The sequence below is a fragment of the Nomascus leucogenys genome, chromosome 8 (assembly GCF_006542625.1).
Source record: "Nomascus leucogenys isolate Asia chromosome 8, Asia_NLE_v1, whole genome shotgun sequence".
Lineage (NCBI taxonomy): Eukaryota > Metazoa > Chordata > Mammalia > Primates > Hylobatidae > Nomascus > Nomascus leucogenys.
The window spans coordinates 20,642,138-20,661,082 of NC_044388.1; the positions used below are offsets into that span (position 1 = coordinate 20,642,138).

General features: G+C 46.8%; 1 protein-coding gene and 1 non-coding gene across 5 annotated transcripts in view; one reads left to right on the plus strand and one right to left on the minus strand.

The window, feature by feature from the left end:
* The window catches only part of SH3BP5 (SH3 domain binding protein 5), a 77,831-nt gene extending 70,200 nt beyond the window's left edge, over nt 1-7,631 (minus strand). For all 4 annotated transcript variants that reach the window (XM_012508502.2, XM_003265389.4, XM_030816844.1 and 1 more), the window contains exons 1-2: nt 7,279-7,631; nt 5,531-5,593 (exon numbers count right to left, since the gene is read on the minus strand). In XM_012508502.2, the coding sequence (XP_012363956.1) occupies nt 5,531-5,593; nt 7,279-7,416 (201 nt within the window). In that variant the 5' untranslated portion in view covers nt 7,417-7,631. The remainder of the gene's footprint in view (nt 1-5,530; nt 5,594-7,278) is intronic.
* A 7,445-nt stretch (nt 7,632-15,076) lies between these two features.
* LOC115836451 lies at nt 15,077-15,182 on the plus strand. The gene has a single exon (XR_004031534.1). It is a non-coding gene; the product is annotated as a U6 spliceosomal RNA (small nuclear RNA).
* The last annotated feature ends 3,763 nt before the right edge of the window (nt 15,183-18,945 follow it).

Here is an 18,945-nt window from a genome sequence, read left to right on the forward strand (position 1 = left end):
GAGGAACACAGATACTCAGAAACAAAGATTTTTCAAACCACCCTGCAAGTATAAGCAGAAACTATTCCCACCTGACCTGAGCAATGAGGAAAAGAAAGGACCCCTTCACAGCCCTGGAACAGCCCACTTTCAGAGCAAGCACGGGAAATGATGAAAACATTACATATTGTGCTTAAAACCACATATATATGGGCATAAAATATTACAAATCTTTATTCTGATTAGACTTAGAAATTCTCAGTGTAGCATCTGTTTTCACATTTGAAAAGAGACAGACCTATATAATAGGCATTTAAAAATTACATCAGCATATTGAGTTTTATTACCTCACCTGGCAGGGCTGTCACACACCTGAATGACCCATTTATCTCTGACTCACTGCCCCCTCTTCTATCCATTACTCACCCATGCCTGGCACAAGGCCCCCTTGCTGGTCCTCAGCTAAGCCAGGCCCACTCCCACCTTAGCACTGATGTGCCCTCCAGCTGGAATGTTCTTCCCCCACATGGCCTGAGGCTTGCTCACTCTCTCCAGACAATACTGCATTCCTCTCCCTCCCCTTGCCTCCAAACACCCACCAGCTGAGTCCCCTTCCAGCTCTTTGCCTCCTTTGTATACATCAGACAACCTACCGTGTGTATTTTAACTTTTTATTGCGTTTTCCACCCCCTCTGCAATGTAAGCCTCAGAAGAGCAGGGACTTCTGTTCATTCTCTTCACTGCTCTGTCCCCATCACCGAAAACTGCCCCCATCACCTAGTAGGTGCTCAATAAATACTTAGTGAATTAAAAAGCTGGTCAGGCGTGGTGGCTCACACCTGTAATCCCAGCAGTTTGGGAGGCCAAGGGAGGCAGATCGCTTTCAGCTCAGGAGTTTGAAACCAGCCTGGCCAACATTGCAAAACCCGTCTTTACTAAAAATACAAAAATTAGCCAGGCATGGTGGTGTGAGCCTTTGGTCCCGGCTACTTGGGAGGCTGAAGCTGGAGGATCACTTGAACCTGGGAGGCAGAGGCTGCAGTGAGCCGAGATTGTGCCACTGCACTCCAGCCTGAGTGACAGAGCAAGACCCTGTCTCAATAAATAAAGCTGACTGATCAATGGATCTGTGGGAAAATGTTTATTTTCCTAACTTAAAACATCAGGCTTATATCCAAGGCCTCTCTGGTTAAAAGGTTCCTCCTTTAACAGCTTGAAAAGGTTGGCTTTCACTGATATAAATCAGCGTGCAAAGGGGACCCAGCACCGTTCAAATAAGGTCAGAGGCAAACCCAGGTTGCAGGAAGAGACAGACATCCAAGTGACACGGCAGATGGCTGGCATCCAGAGGCCCTTTTGCAGTCTGGAATTTAAATGGCCAAGAAAAGAAATGGGATGTTAAATGTGGGCCTCAGGAGCAACACCTCAGTCTACAGCTACCCACGGACAACTGCACCAGTGTGTGAGCACATTAGCAGCTACCACAAGCCTGGTCACCAATTCAGCTTCATCAGACAAAAATCACGAGAGGTGCTGAACGCCCCAGATTGCAATCAAAAGGCAATGGGAAAGGAAATGGGGACAGCAAAATACCTTCCCCTGGGGGCCCTGAAAGTAGACTATCTCATTATTTGCCAATTCCATACTTGTGAATTCGTCTACTCACTAAAATTTATGTGTAACCCCAAAATCAATACACGCAGCCCTTTCAGGTTCATTCACCAACATACGCAGGAGTGACATTCTGCCTCCTCCTTTCAGTACCCATCTTGTAAACAAGTGTCCTTTTCATGGTCTACTTAGTGCCACGTCTTTCACACTTTTGTGCTTTCTTTGGTGATCTTGCTGTTAAAAATGGCCCATAAGGGAAGTGCAGAAGTGCTGTCTAGTGAGCTTTCCTGAGCACAAGCAGGCTGTGATGTGGCTTACAGAGAAAATACATGTTAGGTAAGTGGCCCTGAGTTCCATGCTAATGAATCAATAGTATATAGTAAATAAAGTGTCTTTTAATGGAAACTGAAAAGGTTAATATTGATCAGTTGATGAAAATGTGGCCACAGGCTTGCTCCAAGCCCTGCGTTTTCCCTGCAACAATGGTTCCGTGTTCACAACTTTATGGAATACAAGTACCACAAAAACAAGACTGGGCACGGTGGCTCACACCTGTAATCCCAGCATTTTGGGAGGCTGAGACAGCGGTGGGGAGGGGAGGGGGGGAAACGACGACACGAGGTCAGGAATTCAAGACCAGCCAGTTCGAGACCAGCCTGGCCAACATGGTGAAACCCCGTCTCTACCAAAAATACAAAAATTAGCTGGGCGTGGTGGCGCACGCCTGTAATCCCAGCTACTCGGGAGGCTGACGCAGGAGAATCACTTGAACCCGGGAGGTAGAGGTTGCAGTGAGCCAAGATCACGCCATTGCACTCCAGCCTGGGCGACAGAGTGAGACTCCGTCTCAGGAAAAAAACAAGACTTGACTGTATATTAAAATGGCTCATTTTCCTGCCCCCCCATCCTTGGGCATACTCCCCTTGACCACCCCAGTGGCTCACTCCACCTGTTCCTCTGCAAACAGAGGCTCCCCTGCAGGCATCTGCTCAGGCGTCCTCCAGCAGCGCCCCTCCAGTGTCTCTGGCACATTTCTTACTGTAGCTATTACCACCAGTAATTATTACCCCCTCTCTGCTCCTCACCCCAACCAAAAACAAACTCCTGGAGGGCAAGGTCTTTGTCTTGTTCACCCACATAAATGCAGTGGCCAACAGTGTCTGACAAGCAGTTTGGTGCCCAGTGTAAAGGGTGAAATCCCACCTGGCTCCTTTGTGACAGAAAACACCTATTAAACCTGTGCCTCCCAGTGCCACATGTAGCTAACACTTGAAACGTGTCTAGTCTCAACTGAAACGTGCCCTAACTGTAAAATGTGCCAAAGATCTTAAAGACTTAGCACAAAAATATATGTAAAATATCAGTAATTTTTTAATAGCAAGTCCACGTTGAAATTGTACTGTCTTGGCTATTCCAGGTTAAACAAAATATTTAAATTCATTTCAGCTGTTTCTTTTTCGTTTTTAATGTGTCTGCTAGGGAGTTTTTAATTGCTTATGTAGCCCGTATTATATTTCTATGAGTCAGTCTTGGTTGTAATACCGTGAAAAGGCCAGCCAGCAACCCAGCCCAGCCCTGGCCACCCCCCCTCACACCCTCCAGTTCGCCTCTCACACGGCTCCAAATGCTCTCCAGAGCCAGGCAGGAAACACCTGTCCGGTGGCTTCCTGTGACACACAAATACCTAAGTGTATTCAGAAATGGGATTCAGAAGACAGGGCTAAAGAGTTTAACAGAATAACCAATTTCACCCCAAGATAGTAAGCACGCTTGAGGCTGAGATGTGGGCCATCTTGTTCATTACCCAGAACAGTGGCTGGCACATAGTAGGTGAGCAATTAGAATCAATCAATGCTTTAAAAAAAGAAAAAAGACTATTTCCAGGATGGGTACGGCAACTCATGCCTGTGATCCCAGCACTTTGGGAAGCGAAGGTGGGAGGATCACTTTGAGGCCTGGAGTTCAAGACCAGCCTGGTCAACAGAGCAAGATCCCATCTTTACAAAAAAGCTTAAAGATATGAAAAATTAGCCAGATACGGTGGCATGCACCTGTAGTCTCAGCTACTGGGGAGGATGAGGCAGGAGGGTTGCCTGAACCCAGGAGTTTGAGGCTGCAGTGAGCTGTGATTGTGCCACTGCACTGGGATAATAGAATGCAGGAACTGGAGAAGATCTGGAAAATGCCTGGGACTATAGGATGGGAGCCCTGCCTCTGAGGCGTCATAGTACCAGAAGATGCTGAGCCTCTGAGTCCTGATCTGGAAAGCAAAGAGTCCCTACCCTCCTAGCTCTCCAAGCCAGAACATGCTATGATGACAGCAGTTTAATACAGTGGCAACTGGACTGTTAAATATAGCGGCAACTGGGCTCTTGAAACGTGGCTATTGTGACTGAGGAACGGAATTGTTAGTCTTACTTAATTTTAATTAAACTCATTAGCCAGGCATGGTGGTGCACCCCTGTAGTCCCAGCTACTCAGGAAGCTGAGGAATGAGAATCACTTGAGCCCAGGAGGTGGAAGTTGCAGTGAGCAGACATCGTACCACTGCACCCCAGCCTGAGCGACAGAGTAAGACTCTGTCTCAAAAAAAAAAAAAATAATTAAATTCAAATAGCCATAGGTTGCACATGGCTACCATATGGGACAGCATAGCTCTAGGCTGGTGTGACAGGATGGAATGAGATAAAACGTGTAAAAAACACTCTGTAAATGCTAAAGCCCTATAGGAATGGTAGGGGTTTTGTTGTTTAATGCATTAGAAATCTGAGATCCTGAGAGGTTTCAGTTACCCCACATCACAGACAGACTCAATTTGTAAGTGAAAGAAATGTAAATAAACACAGATTTTACTTTACTTGGGGAGAAGGACAGCCCATGCTCTTGTATACCTACGATGGAAAATGGAGGTGGTTAGCGATAACCCTTCACACAGCTCAGAGCAACAGGCTTTTTAATTCACATTGCTACATCCAGATTTGGTAACTCCAGGGCCTACGCATGCAGCAGAAATCAAGGCTGCCAGTGAATCCTGGTAGATTATATTCCTATCTCCCACACCCTCACTCTTAGGGATCATGTGCTTCTTGTCCCTTCCACTGACTTTTGCTATTTCTCCTGCTACAGAAACAGACTTTGCCAACAGCTCCCTGCATTGGGAAACTGTGCTGAGAGTCCCTTTGGGGCTCTGACAGTCAATTCACAGTCTCCTGAATACATACAGTGGTTGTTGAAATTTGCTGATGGGCGGTAAAAGCAACCACTACTGGGAAGGGGTGGGAACTAATCAGAGGCTGTGATGAATGCTAACTTGTTTACACTCCCGTTGAAAAATGCACATGAAACCCAAATCAAGTTTTAGTCTCCCAAGATTTTTCCCAGCAGGAAAGGCCTTCCCAGTCTAAACAGCTTTTTGTTACCATTATGATTATATTCTATGCACAAGCAGACAATAAAGAAATGAGCAGGGAAGCAGAAGGAGCGGGGGTGAGTTATTAGGACAGGAAAGTCAAGAAATGGTCGAAGTCAGAGGAAACCAACACAACACTTTCCAGGACAAATGGTAGGAACTGCCCTGAACATGTAAGAGATTTTGTGAGCTCATTCATTATTCTCCATTAAAGAGTTCGGCTAATTTTCCCCTCTGTCTTTTCAGTCACATTAAAACTTGGGGCTTACGCGTTGTGTAACGCTCTGCACAGACTTGGTTTAGGCCCCATGGAGCTTCCACAATGAAAAACAACATGTGAAATTGGATCCACATGCGTTCCGCCCACAGGTTGAGCTCAGTGGTGTATTTTATTCTGTCAGGGAGCTGTTGCTCAACTCCCAAGGAGGGGCGTCCAGCAATAACCCTCCAGCTATGAAGACAAAATTAACCAGCCTTGTGCCGGTGCGAGTGACATCACTTCACCAAGAACAGGAACTCAGCTCTCTGTACCTCAAGTTCAGTTTCCCGTCTGTTGATATCATCCGTGGACTGATTTAACTTCTCCAGTTCTCCCTGGTGAAGAAAAGAGGGAGAAAAAAAGACTTAAGGGATCCGTCTTTTGTTTCCAATATAACTCAGCCCATAACCTGAAAAATTACCCCAGCCCAATATGCAGGAAAAGGGAAGAATCAGAATTAACTCTTAAGGCAAACAGTTGAGGCTTGACTAGAAAAGCAAATGAATGTCGGCATTTCTGAAACCATTTTCTTGAGGGTGTCCCTTTTGACAATGTCTTCAGAGACATTTGGAATTTGTCAGAGGTCAACTATTTCAGGTAAACCCCAACTGTTACAAATGGTTTAATGGCCTAATCAAAACAGTACCGTCTGCCTTAAGCAAGAACTTTGCTTAGAAAACAGTAAAAGACAATAAGCAAGGCCAAGCCAAAAATATAAACCCAGTGAAATCATCAAGGGCAGAATTCTGGTATTATCTCACCAGAATTATTTTTCTGTAAAGGGTGAAAATCTTTTCACACTACCAATTATTCAACCTACTTAGCTGGACATTTTAAACTAGCTTTAATCCCATTCCTTTCAATAAATATTTACAAACTGACATTTTGTAAAAAAGTATCCAACATGAACTTAACTCATCATTACTCTGCAAACAAAGGATCTTGCTAACATAATCCCATACCAATAACACACGACTTATTCCAAACCAATCATTTTAATTAATAGTATTCCTAATGCAAGGATTTTTTTTCCACCTGATCTTTATCTTGCTAACCTGACAAAACAATTCATTTAAACCCCAACCACTGAGTTTAGTGAGCTTTTAAATTGATCTGTGCACTAAAAAACCAATTAGGTATCCAGAAATTACAGAGCATGCTTAAAAGCAATTTTTTAAAAAAATGATTTATTGAAAAGGTAGAAAAAAACGGGCCTTAGAAAGGGATTTGCTCTGCTTTTTGCTTAGGGGTGAAGAGGTTAAACTGTCACTCCTAGATCTCGGCTTGGAAATTGTTTTTTAATCATCTCTCTTGGAAATGGAGGCACAGCCAGCCAGCCCAATCCCCTCGCCGCCTCCACGCGTCAGCTTTGCGCATCAGTTGTCCCCGATTTCTTTTCATGCCCAACCTCACGACAACGAAAAGCAGGGTTTTAAGCAATGTCAGGCCAGGCAGAACGTTGAGCCAGTGATGACAATAAGCCGCTCATTTCGCTAACAATGAATCAGAGAAGGAAAACGGCTCAGGCCGGGCACCTTGGCAAGTGAGGACTCTGCACCCGGGGCACCGGTGCCAGCCCGCGCTGCAGGGGCGGGCAACGCCCACCCGCCCGGCGCCCACGCGGGCGACCCCTCCTCGCAGAGCCTGGACGCCGTGCCATGCCCGCGATGCCGCGGCCAGGCAGGGGTACCCCCGAGGATACCATGGTGCCCCCGCCCCCTTTTTCCCTTTGTTGCACATCCGCCCGAACCGCCAGGCACGCCGCGGCGACCCCCCGATCCTGCTAGGGGTCGGCGGGGGGCTCCCCGCAATACAGTCAGGCCGCATCCACGCGGGCACTGTAGCCTCCTCATTGTGGAGACGATGAAACGGGGCATACAGACCGTCTCCTGCCACCCTATGTGGCCGCCAGTCCCCGGACCACAGTCACTGGGGGCTGCGAAGTGGCTTTACGCGTAGACACCGACCTCCGTAGCAGCCCTCGCGAAGCCCGGATGCGGGGCGACCCCGCGCGCCCTACCTGGATCCGGGGATCCACCTCTTCTTCCTCCTCCAGCCCCTGCTCCATCCCCTCTTCCTCCTCCTCCTCCTCGTCCCGGGCAGGCGGCAGGAGCTCGGCTGGCTCCTCCGAGCGGCTCCGCTTCAGTGCCGCGTCCATGCAGGCAGCCAGCACGCGCGCCGCGCAGTGGGCTCCGGAGCGCCCCAGGGGCCGCGGCTGCCACAGGCTGGGCTGGAGCCGCCTCGCCACAGCCGGGTACGGTCGGGGAGCCGCCGGGGCCGACACCCGGGAGACGCAGCTCGCCGATGCGGATCCCTCCGGCCGCGGTGGAGCAGAAAAAATGGGCGCGGCCGCCCCCTTTCTGCCGCGGCCGTCAGCGCAGCGCCCGCTCCGCCCCCGTCCCGCCCCGACCGCGCGTTCCGCGGCCAGTCCCAGCTACCCAGGTCTCCGTCACAAAACCCCAGCTCCCTCCACATCTCCAAGGTGGCAAAATAGGACAGCCCCCACCCCCTTGTAACTTAGCAGCTCGGATATATCTCAACTACGTAACGCAAGCCTCCCGCTTTCCGGAGTCCACTTCTCCAGCCCTCCTCCGAGGCGCGTTGTATGTGTGGTAGGGAGGCGTGGGTGTTTTCACGCTGAAGTCGCCTTCCGAAGCCTACGCTCAGTGACCCTGGAGCTCAGGACCAAGACTTGCTGAAACCCTGTACCCAAAGCACATTCCTCCCCTTGAGCGAACCTTGGGAATGGCGGAGGTTCCGTGCACTGATGCATTGCCGAAGGCTGCGGCCTCTCTGGGCGAGCCCCATACCGAAACACAGAGGTGCGGCGGTCCTACCTGAATAGCCAGGAAGCATGGAGAATGCATTGAGCTGGGATTTAAGGAGGTGGCAAGTGTAACCCCTGTTGATGGGCAAACTCTGGCCAAGAATTTATGAATTAGTGAGACTTCCTGCCCACCATCAACAAGTAGGGAGACAGAGTTGGCCTGGCAGACACAGCATCCGAAAAGGCCAAACTGAAGAGGCATGTGTGTGCTTTTATGAAATGTCAGGGCCACTGTGATGTCAGGGGAACGCAAAGGATGACCTTGGTAAAGCAGGTGAGCACATGGCTGCTCACGTCTCCTTCCCTTGAGAAATGCAGAACGTGCACATGTTCTACACGGAGGCCTGTAGCCCATCAGCTCTGAGTTTGGAGGACAGATTTGCTTGAGAAAGGAGCTTCTTTCTGAGAACCTATCAGCAAAGCCACCTTACAAAACCTGGGTCTGGCACGACGTGGTGGCTCATATCTGTAATCCCAGCTCTTTGAGATGCCGGGACACAAGGATCACTTGAGGCCAGGAGTTCAACACCAGCCTGGACAATACAGCCAGACCCATTCTCAAATAAATAAATAGTCCTGCTTCCTGGTGGTTTATCAGAAACTAGGCTAGAAGGTTACTCCTTGGGCAAGGCACCACCCCATACACGCTGGCACTGTAGTCCACTGTCAAAGGAAATTTGTCCCGTCTCCTGGAGGTAGTGCCATCGTTTGTTTCTAAAAAGGTCAGACCTGTTCATTGTTCTTTAAATCAAGGATGAGTCAGCAATTCTGTGAGAGGTGTTTCAAAGCTCCTTGCTAAAGACATAGTTGCTTTTGGTTTTCCAGTGATAGATGACGCCAGGAACAAGATAGCCATAGGGGTCACTTTGGAACACAGGAGGCACCAATCTTCTCTGGTGACTTGGAATTGAGCCTCCAACTTTGCAGGTACATCCTAGCTCTGAATAAACTGAGAGACAGAGTTTGAAATAAACAGAGATCTCTGGGATCAGCCCTGACTACGATAAATGCTTCTCAGCTAGCAGAACCCCATCCTCTCCATTCTAAATGGCAAACTCCAAATTTCATTCCTGCTTGAGCTTAGGTCAAGAGCAAAATATATCTATGAGACATAGGCCAACTGCTCAAGAACACCAGTTCAGACTTTTGTTGTCTTATTTTTTGGAGATCTGGGCCAGCTATAGTGTTAATCCTAATAGTGTTTCTAAAGTTAAAATAAGAAAAATAAATAAACCACAGGCAGTACTGTATACAGTCAACCCTCCATAGCCTCTCAGGTTCCACATGTGTAAATTCAACTAACCACAGATAGAAAATATTTGGGGGGAAAAAACACAACAAGCAAAAAAATACGTATTTAAAAATATATGGCCAGGAGTGGTGGCTAACACCTGTAATCCTAGCATTTTGGGAGGCTGAGGCAGGGGGATCGCTGGAGGCTGGGAGTTCCAGACCAGCCTGGGCAACAAAGCGAGACTGCCTCACTCTCTAGAAAAAAAAAAAAAAATACAGTATATGACAATTATGTACATATTTGCATTGTATTAGGTATTGCAGGTAAGAAATCTAGAGCTGATTTAAAGTACACAAGAGGGGCTGCTCATGGTTGTTCATGCCTGTAATCTCAACACTTTGGAAAGCCAAGGTGGGTGGGTTGCTTGAGCTCAGGAGTTCAAGACCAGCCTGGACAACATGGTGAAACACCATCTCTTTTTTTTTTTTTTTTTGAGACGGAGTCTTGTTCTGTCCCCCAGGCTGGAGTGCAGTGGCGCGATCTCGGCTCACTGCAAGCTCTGCCTCCCGGGTTCATGCCATTCTCCTGCCTCAGCCTCCCAAGTAGCTGGGACTACAGGTGCCCGCCAACACGCCCGGCTAATTTTTTGTATTTTTAGTGGAGACGGGGTTTCACGGTGTTAGCCAGGATGGTCTCGATCTCCTGACCTCATGATCCACCCGTCTCGGCCTCCCAAAGTGCTGGGATTATAGGCGTGAGCCACCTCGCCCGGCCGGTGAAACATCATCTCTACAAAAAATTCGCCAAGTGTGGTGGCTCATGCCTGTAGTCACAGCTATTTGGGAGGCTGAGATGGGAAGATTGCTTAAGCCCAGGAGGCAGAGGTTGCAGTGAGCCGAGATTGCACCACTGCCCCCCAGCTTAGGTGACAGCAAGACCCTGTCTCAAAATATATAAATATATAAATAATAAAGTATACAGGAGGGGCCAGACGTGGTGGCTCATGCCTGTAATCTCAGTCCTTTGGGAGGCCGAGGCAGGACGGACGATCACTTGACGCCAGGCATTTGAGACCAGCCTGGACAACAAAGCAAGACCTGGTCTCTAGGCCAGGCATGGTGGCTCACATCTGTAATCCTAGCACTTTGGGAGGCCGAGGCAGGTGGATCACCTGAGGTCAGGAGTTTGAGACCAGCCAGGACAACATGGTAAAAATACAAAAATTAGCCGGGCATGGTGGCACATGCCTGTAATCCCAGCTACTTGGGAGGCTGAGGCAGAAGAATCGCTTGAACCCAGGAGGCAGAGGTTGCAGTGAACCGAGATGATGCCACCGCACTCCAGCCTGGACGACAGAGTGAGACTTTCTCTCAAAAAAAAAAAAGAAAAAAGAAAAAAAAAACACCTCGTCTCTAATAAAAATTGTTTTAAATTAGCAAGGTGTGGTAGGTAATACATGCCTGTAGTTCCAGCTACTCTGGAGGCTGAGGTAGATCACTTGAGCCCAGGAAGTCAAAGCTGCAGTGACCCCTGATTATGCCACTACACTCCAGCCTGGGTGACAGAGGGAGACCCTATCTCAAAAAAAAAATGTTTTTAATGAAAAAATAAATAAAGTATACAGGAGGTTGTACGTAGGTTATATGTAAACACTGCCATTTTCTACAGGGGCATAAACATCTCAGATTTTAGCATTGCAGGGGTCCAGAAACCAATCCCCCAGAGATATCAAGGGACAACTGTATATATTCCCTATTGGCACATATGTAGTGCATATAAATGCATAGCAAAAGGCCTGGAAGGATTTATACACAGTAAAGAGTGGCTACCTCTGGGAAAAAGGGAGCAAGGAGTGGCCTAGGATTGTCTGGGATGGGGGCAGGGGATCAAAGCAAACTTAGTTTCTCAGTAATGTTTGTATTTTTCACAAGGAGAATATGTTTATGATGGTTTTGTGGAATTTAAAGATAAATTTAAAATAATGCATACTGGTCAGGTGCGGTGGCTTATGCCTGTAATCCCCGCTGCTCTGGAGGCTGAGGCAGGAGAATCACCTGAACCCAGGAGGCAGATGTTGTAGTGAGCCGAGATGGCACCATTGCACTCCAGCGTGGGCAATAAGAGTGAAACTCCGTCCCAAAAAAAAGAAAGAAAGAAATGAGAAAGCATACCACATATCCTTTTGGGGGAAGAGCACTCCAGAGACTGCAGCAGCATGTGCAAAGGTCCTGAGGTGGGAATATGCTTTGGGTGTTGGCAAAAAAGCAAGGAGATCCATGTGGGTAGGACAGAGACAGCCAGGGAGAGAGGGAGGGAGATGAAATCACAGGCAAGCATGTGGGTAGATCACGGAGATGCTTTAGGTCATGGTAAGGAATTTGGATTTTGTTCTGAGTGAGTGCTCATGTAATAACTCTGAGCATGTGTATGAGAAATTGACTCGGTGGACATTGAGGAGCTAGGATCAGAGGAGACAAAGGAGATCCATCAGCCTGATGATCAGCCTCTTCTGATTGCTTCTGTTTTTTCAGCAAAGTAATGAGCCACGTCATCAGCTGAGAATGAGAGGTTGTGGGGCAGAGGGCGTTGGAGGTTGGAGGAGAGAGGCTTTGTGAAAGAGCTTGCCGGGAGAGTTGGTGACTGAGTTGACCATGGGAATATAATTGCCCGGCTGCGCTGAGGACCCACCTGTAGTTTGAGAGTCCCAGTGAACCCAGTCAGCAGGGACGAGTGGATTTTCCTATAGTACAGTCTCCAAATCATTCCCATCTTTCTAACCCTTGATTCAGGGCTTCATCATGGCTCCCTAGACTCTTTTACAGTCCCTCACCCTCTTATGTCCGCACTTCCCATTTGATCTAGCTTAGATTCCATTGTCCATCATTAAAATCACCACACTGCAGTCAACCACAACTCCCTCACGCTTCTCCACGACCACTGTAAGCACTTGGCATAATCCCAACCCTGGTTCAATCCCACAGCCTTACCACTTTTTACCTGTACTTAGTAGCTAAGCTAAAGTGCTGGGATTATAGGGGTGAGCCACCACGCTCAGCCAAAGAGTTGGGTTTTTTTTTAGTTTAGTTTTTTTTTGGGGGGGGTGGGCAGAGTCTCGCTATGTCACCCAGGCTGGAGTGCAGTGGCGTGATCTCAGCTCACTGCAACCTCCGCCTCCTAGGTTCAAGCTATTCTCCTGCTGCAGCCTCCTGTGTAGCTGGGATTATAGGCGCCTGCCACCACACCCAGCTAATTTTTATATTTTTAGTAGAGAAGAAGTTTCACCATGTTGGCCAGGCTGGTCTTGAACTCCTGATCCACCCACCTCGGCCTCCCAAAGTGCTGGGATTACAGGCAAGAGCCACCACGCCCAGCCAAGAGTTTTTATTTAATGTTTTTAAAGTGAAGTTTGCAGGTGAAAGTGGTCAGCAACATTAATTCATTTGTATTTTTGTTTTGTTTTTTGTTTTTAGATCTAGATCTGCAGAAAGCAACATTAATTCAGTACACTTTTCAGCCCCTACTATATGCATGCACTATTTCTGGGGCCAGTTTGAGGGTCCCAAACATGTAGATGACAAATTCCTAGTCCTTTACTTGGGGAGACAGGCCCTCATGAAACCTGAGCCCCAGGCCAGGTCTCACACCTGTAATACCAGCACTTTGAGAGGCCAAGGGAGGAGGATCGCTTGAGGCCAGGAGTTCAAGATCAGCCTGGGCAACATAGTAAGAGCCTCCCCACATCTCTACCAAAAAATTTTTTTACATTAGCGGAATGTGGTGGTGCTTGCCTATAGTCCTAACTACCCAGGAGGGTGAGGCAGGAGGATCCCCTGAGCCCAGGATCTCGAGGCTGCAGTGAACTAAGGAAGTGCCATGGCACTATAGCCTGGGTGACAAAGTGAGACCCTGACTCAAAAAAAAAAAAAGTGCCCCAAAGCAGCAGCCACATCAATCCCTCATTGTGAAGTTAAGACTCTTTCTGTCAAATTTCAATGCCATTTAAATTAAGATTCCTTGCAACGCCAATTTTTTTTTTTAATGCTTTGTGAGCTAGGTGTGCTGGCTCACATCTGTAATCCTAGCACTTTGGGAGGCCAAAGTGGGAGGATTGCTTGAAGCCAGGAGTTCAACACCAGCCTGGGCAACATAGCAAGACCCCATCTCTACCAAAAAATACAAAAACTAGCTAGGTGTGGTGGTGTGCACCTGTAGTCCTAACTACTCCAGAGGCTGAGATGGGAGGATTGCTTGCACCCAGGAGGTTGAGGCTGAAGTGAACCAAGACTGCACTACTGCATTCCAGCCTGGACAACAGATAGGGACCCTGTTTCTAAATAAATAAATTAAATTAAATTAAATTAAATTAAATGCTTCGTAACTATCTGTTAACTCCTAGAACAGAAACTGCTGTCTGGACTAAGAATGAATCTGCATTCACATCACACTCTGGTGTCGATGTCAGAAGAAACTGACAACCAGCATCCCCTCTTTCTCCACCAGTGATATTTATGTGGCACTTCAGGTCAGAGGTTGCAAACTGGAAGCGACTGGTGGGATCAGGCCTGGGGTATGTGCTGCCTGGCTGACATAGCCTTTATAAGTTTGAGCCAGCAGTTAAAACTAACATGAAGGAGGCTTGCAGCAGTGTGGGGAGGGACTCATGCATGGGTGCGCAGCCACCACACCCCACCCACATCCCCTGCACTAGCAAGGTGCCCCCCCCGCCAAAAAAAAAAAAAACACCTAAACATGAAAACAGTGACCTAATATGAAAATGCAGACATCTCGGATTGGCAAGAGTGTGGAGGAGATGTGAGGAGTGGCTGGCTGGCCCCTTTAGGATGGCATGTAGTCTCAAATTAATCTCAGAAAGCTATTGGCAGACCACTTGCACCTGGCAGGCCACACACAGGTAAATGTCTGACCTCTCCCCAGAGCCCTCATGGTAAGGTGTTGCAGGAAAGCTGGCTCTGTAGGTCTTCCTGCCAACTCTCACTTCTCTTCCCAGCGACCCCTAAGGATCATGGCACATAGTAAGGTGGAAGAGAATTTTAAGGTAGACCAGAAACCCTTCAACAATATTTTTTAACCCCAAATGACTGGTTCTAAGAATTCAAGGGTCCATAGAAGCCAGTTCTTTGAAAGGGATCAGAGCCTCCACATTAAAGAGGCATCTGTTTAATTCAGCGATTCAGTGACATCAGTGTGTTGCCAAATTGTCTTCCAATGTGGCCGCTCCCTTCTAATGAGAACCTTTATTTGTGTCTAAATTGAATTAAACTTGTCTCTTGACCCAGATGAATTACAGGCCACAGCACCTAGAGAATCCAGGAAGGAGATTTTCAGTGTATATCTCTAGTCTTAGAGGACCTACAGATATTTAGGATGGTGCTGGAATCCTGGAGATGGAAAAAGTGTTCCACTAAAAAGAAGAGCCCAGGTGTGGTGGCTCACACCTGTAATCCCAGCACTTTGGGAGGCTGAGGCAGGTGGATCACCTGAGGTCAGGAGTTTGAGACCAGCCTGACCAATATGGTAAAACCATCTCTACTAAAAATACAAAAATTAGCCTGGCACTGTGTTGTGCAACTGTAGTCCCAGCTACCAGCGAGGCTGAGACAGGAGAATTGCTTGAACCCAGGAGACGGAGTTTGCAGCGAGCCAAGGTGGCGCCACTGCACTCCAGCCTGGGTGACAGAGCAAGACTCTATCTCAAAAATAAATAAATAAATAAATAAATAATAAAAAGAAGAAAGAGTGCTTGCTTCAGCAGCACATATACTAAAATTGGAATGATAAGAGAAGACTAGCATGGCCCCTGCACAACCATGACATGCAAATTTGTGCAGTGTTTCATTAAAAATTAAAAAAAAAGAAGAAGAAAGATCTTATTGAAGTGATGGCCTTTGCTAAAAAAAGGGGGGGGGGAAGAAGAAAGAAAGTTCTATACCCTGCAAACCAATGAGCATAACATTTTGCAGACACTATTCTAGAATGGGATTTTAAGGAGGAGAGAGTACTTCTGTGTCCCGAGAAGAAAAATGACTCATCACCATGACCCAGCTCGGGTTAACCAAGAACAAATCATGTCAGCACAGCCCTCACTTCCTTATCCATGGCTTATTAATCTAGGAAATCTAAGGAAGGAAATAGGCAAGATAGACAAAGATAAATGGTACAGGAAAAGGCCACTTAAATAAATCCACCTATAAAGGAAGCCAAAATTCCATATTAAATGGTGAAGAAAGGTATTTATTAGGACTTTACTCTGGAAGATAAAACTTAAAATAATGTTAAGAAATTTTTCTTGTATTTTAAAAATACAAGAAATATTTATTTATTTGACGAGTATTTATTGGCCATCTATTATATGACAGCCTCTGGCAAGTGAAAATATGACAGTGAACAAAGGAGACAAAGCATCTGCTCTAGTGGAGCTTATAGTCCAAGGGAAGACAGACAAATGGTTAAATACATAAAAAAGCAACATATGCCGGCATGGTGGCTCACACCTGTAATCCCAACACTTTGGGGTCACCTGAGATCCGGAGATTGAGACCAACCTGGCCAACATGGCGAAACCCCGTCTCTACTAAAAATACAAAAATTAGCCAGGCATGGTGGCAGGCACCTGTAATCCCAGCTACTCAGGAGGCCAAAGTGGGAGAATCACTTGAACCTGGTAGGCGGAGTTTGCAGTAAGCCAAGATGACGCCACTGTACTGCAGCCTGGGTGACAGGAGAAAAAACCTGTCTCAAAAAATAAAAAAATAGGCCAGGTGCGGTGGCTCACACCTGTAATCCTAGCACTTTGGGAGGCTGAGGCAGGCGGATCACCTGAGGTTGGGAGTTCAAAACCAGCCTGGCCAACATGGAGAAACCTCGTCTTTACTAAAAATACAAAATCAGCTGGGCATGGTGGCGCATGTCTGTAATCCCAGCTATTCGGGAGGCTGAGGCAGGAGAATCACTGGAATCCAGCAGGCGGAGGTTGCGATGAGCCGAGATCACGCCACTGTGCTCCAGCCTGGGCAACAAGAGCAAAACTCCACCTCAAAAAATGATAAATAAATAAATAATAAAATAAAACCTATTATAAAAAGGCTACTATAAAAGCACTTTTATAAACCTAAACTCTTCCCTGTGGCCTCCCAGGCCCCACCTCATCTGCCTTGTGCCCACATCTCACACCTCCTGTCACCACCCCTCCTCCTCGCTCACCCTCTGGCACCACATGGGCTGTCAGCTGGCTCTGTCCTCAGGGCTTCTGCTGTCTGCATCGCTATCTCCTCCAGGGCACGGCTGCCTGACTCCTTCTCATCATCCACATCTCAGCCCAAATGTCACATCCATAGCAAGGCCTTCTCCAACTCCCATCTGGAACAGTTTGTCTTCCAGCCCTCTCTATATAGTTTGGCTGTATCCCCACCCAAATCTCATCTTGAATTGTGTCATGGGAGGGACCTGGTGGGAAGTGATTGGATCATGGGGGCAGTTTCCTCCATCCTGTTCTCGTGATAATGAATGAGTTCTCACAAGACCTGATAGTTTATAAGCGTCTGGCATTTCCCCTGCTTGCACTCATTCTGTCCTGCCACCCTGTGAAGAAGGTGCCTGCTTCTCCTTTGCCTTCCAGCATGATTGTAAGTCTCCTGAGGCCTCCTCAGCAATGCAGAACTGTCAGTCAATTCAAGTTCTTTCCTTTAATTACCCAGGTTCAGGTATTTCCTCATAACAGTGTGAGAATGGATTAATATTTCTCTCTATCTCATTACCCTGTTCTGTTTTCTTCATAGCAATTATCTTTATCACTAGCTAGTCTATTTTGCTTTTAATTTTTATTTTTTATTTTTAAAAAATAGAGATGGGGTCTTACTACGTTGTCCAGACTGGTCTTGAACTCCTGGGCTCAAGTGATCCACCCGCCTTGGCCTCCCAACGTGCTGGGATTATAGGCATGAGCCACCAAGTCCAGCCTTTATAATAGGTTTTATAATAAGTTTTTACAGTTATTATAAAAGTGATGGCAAGCACTGAAGGGACTGAATTCAAAGAATGACACACTTGATATATTTGCTTCAGTGATCACTGGGGCTGCTGTGTGGACATGAAATGGCCACGAAGGCAAGAGCAGGAGCAGGGATACAGGTCAGGAGGCTGTCCCAGGGGCTCTAGTGAGAGACGTGGCTACCTGGGCTTGGGGTCCAATGGTAGTAGGGAGATGGACTGGAGTTGATTTAGGTTATATTTGGAAATTAGCCCAACAAAACTTGCAATTCCATCTGATATGGGGGCAGGGGAGGGCAGAGGCAGAGACATCAAGAATAACTCAAGATTTTGGCTTGAGCAAGCAGCTGACTGAAGCTGCCATTTACAGAGTGAGGTAGGGGAGACTTAAGAAACAATTTTGCAATCAAGAAGCCTGTTTTCAGGCACCCAAGTCTGACAGGCTATTAAACACTCAAGTGGAGATGTCAAGTAGACAGTAGGACAGACGTCTGAAGCTCAGGGGACAGGCCAAGACTGCAGATATAAATGTAAGAGTCAACTGCATGTAGATGATATTTAAAGCCAAGGGATTGAATGAGATCAAGGGACTGAAATCACTTAGAAGAGGGGAGATGTGGAGGAAAAGAGGACCAGGACACAGCTCTGGGGCATCCCAACATTTAGAGATTGAGTCTTGGAGGGGAAGTCAGGCAAGAGGACACCAGCCAGCTGATTCTTAAAATAACAATAATCACAAAAATGAATCAATCAACTGTTGAGGAATTTTTTGCATATGTTTTTCTGGTAAAATTATATGATCATATAATAAAAAATTGGTCGATTCAGATTTGACTTTCACAGCACAATCATAAACAGTATAGTCTTGGCAAAAATAGCTGAGGTCTGTTAATTTTCCCAGGTGTCTCTCTTACCTCTTTGATATTCAAATCATTCTCATTTGAAGTATCTTTTTGGTCCTTATCCTCATAGATTTTTCTCTCATCTAATGCTGCTGTTTCCTCATATGTCAATGGCTTAGCAAATGATTAGGGCAGTTCCCCAAAATTGCTTTCCTAATCTTTTTAAAATCTTCCTTATTTTGCAAGACTGACAGTTTCACTTTGCCACCAATTTTTATGTAATTTATGTTGCATTGTGCTGTTGTAACCTGACAACTATAGAGAAAATAATGGACAAAGACTGTGACACAATGGGCAGTGGTGGAAGCTTGGTTTTGAAAGGAATGGATATGTAGTCAGTTTATGAGTGATTAATTTTGTGTCATAATGATGTTAGCTGTCTATAGTGGAGATAACTAGCTGTCCACCAAATCCATTCTCCCCTTCCTTAAGCAATAAAATCAACAGCATTTCCCTACCTACCATTTGGCTAGGTGCGGCTTTGTGACAAAGTGAACAGCAGTGACATGCCACTTTCATGCCTGTCTGACAAAAATCGCCCACAACTGCTCCTTTGTGTGTTTTCCTCTTCTTTGACTGGATGCAGATGACAGTGAGGGCCCTGGAGAATGACAGATTTACAAGATGGAGACAACCTAGATCCCTGAGTGACTGCATGGAGGATAGCACCCCCACCAACTTGAGTACCCTGATTTCTTGTTACCTGTGCTAGAAATA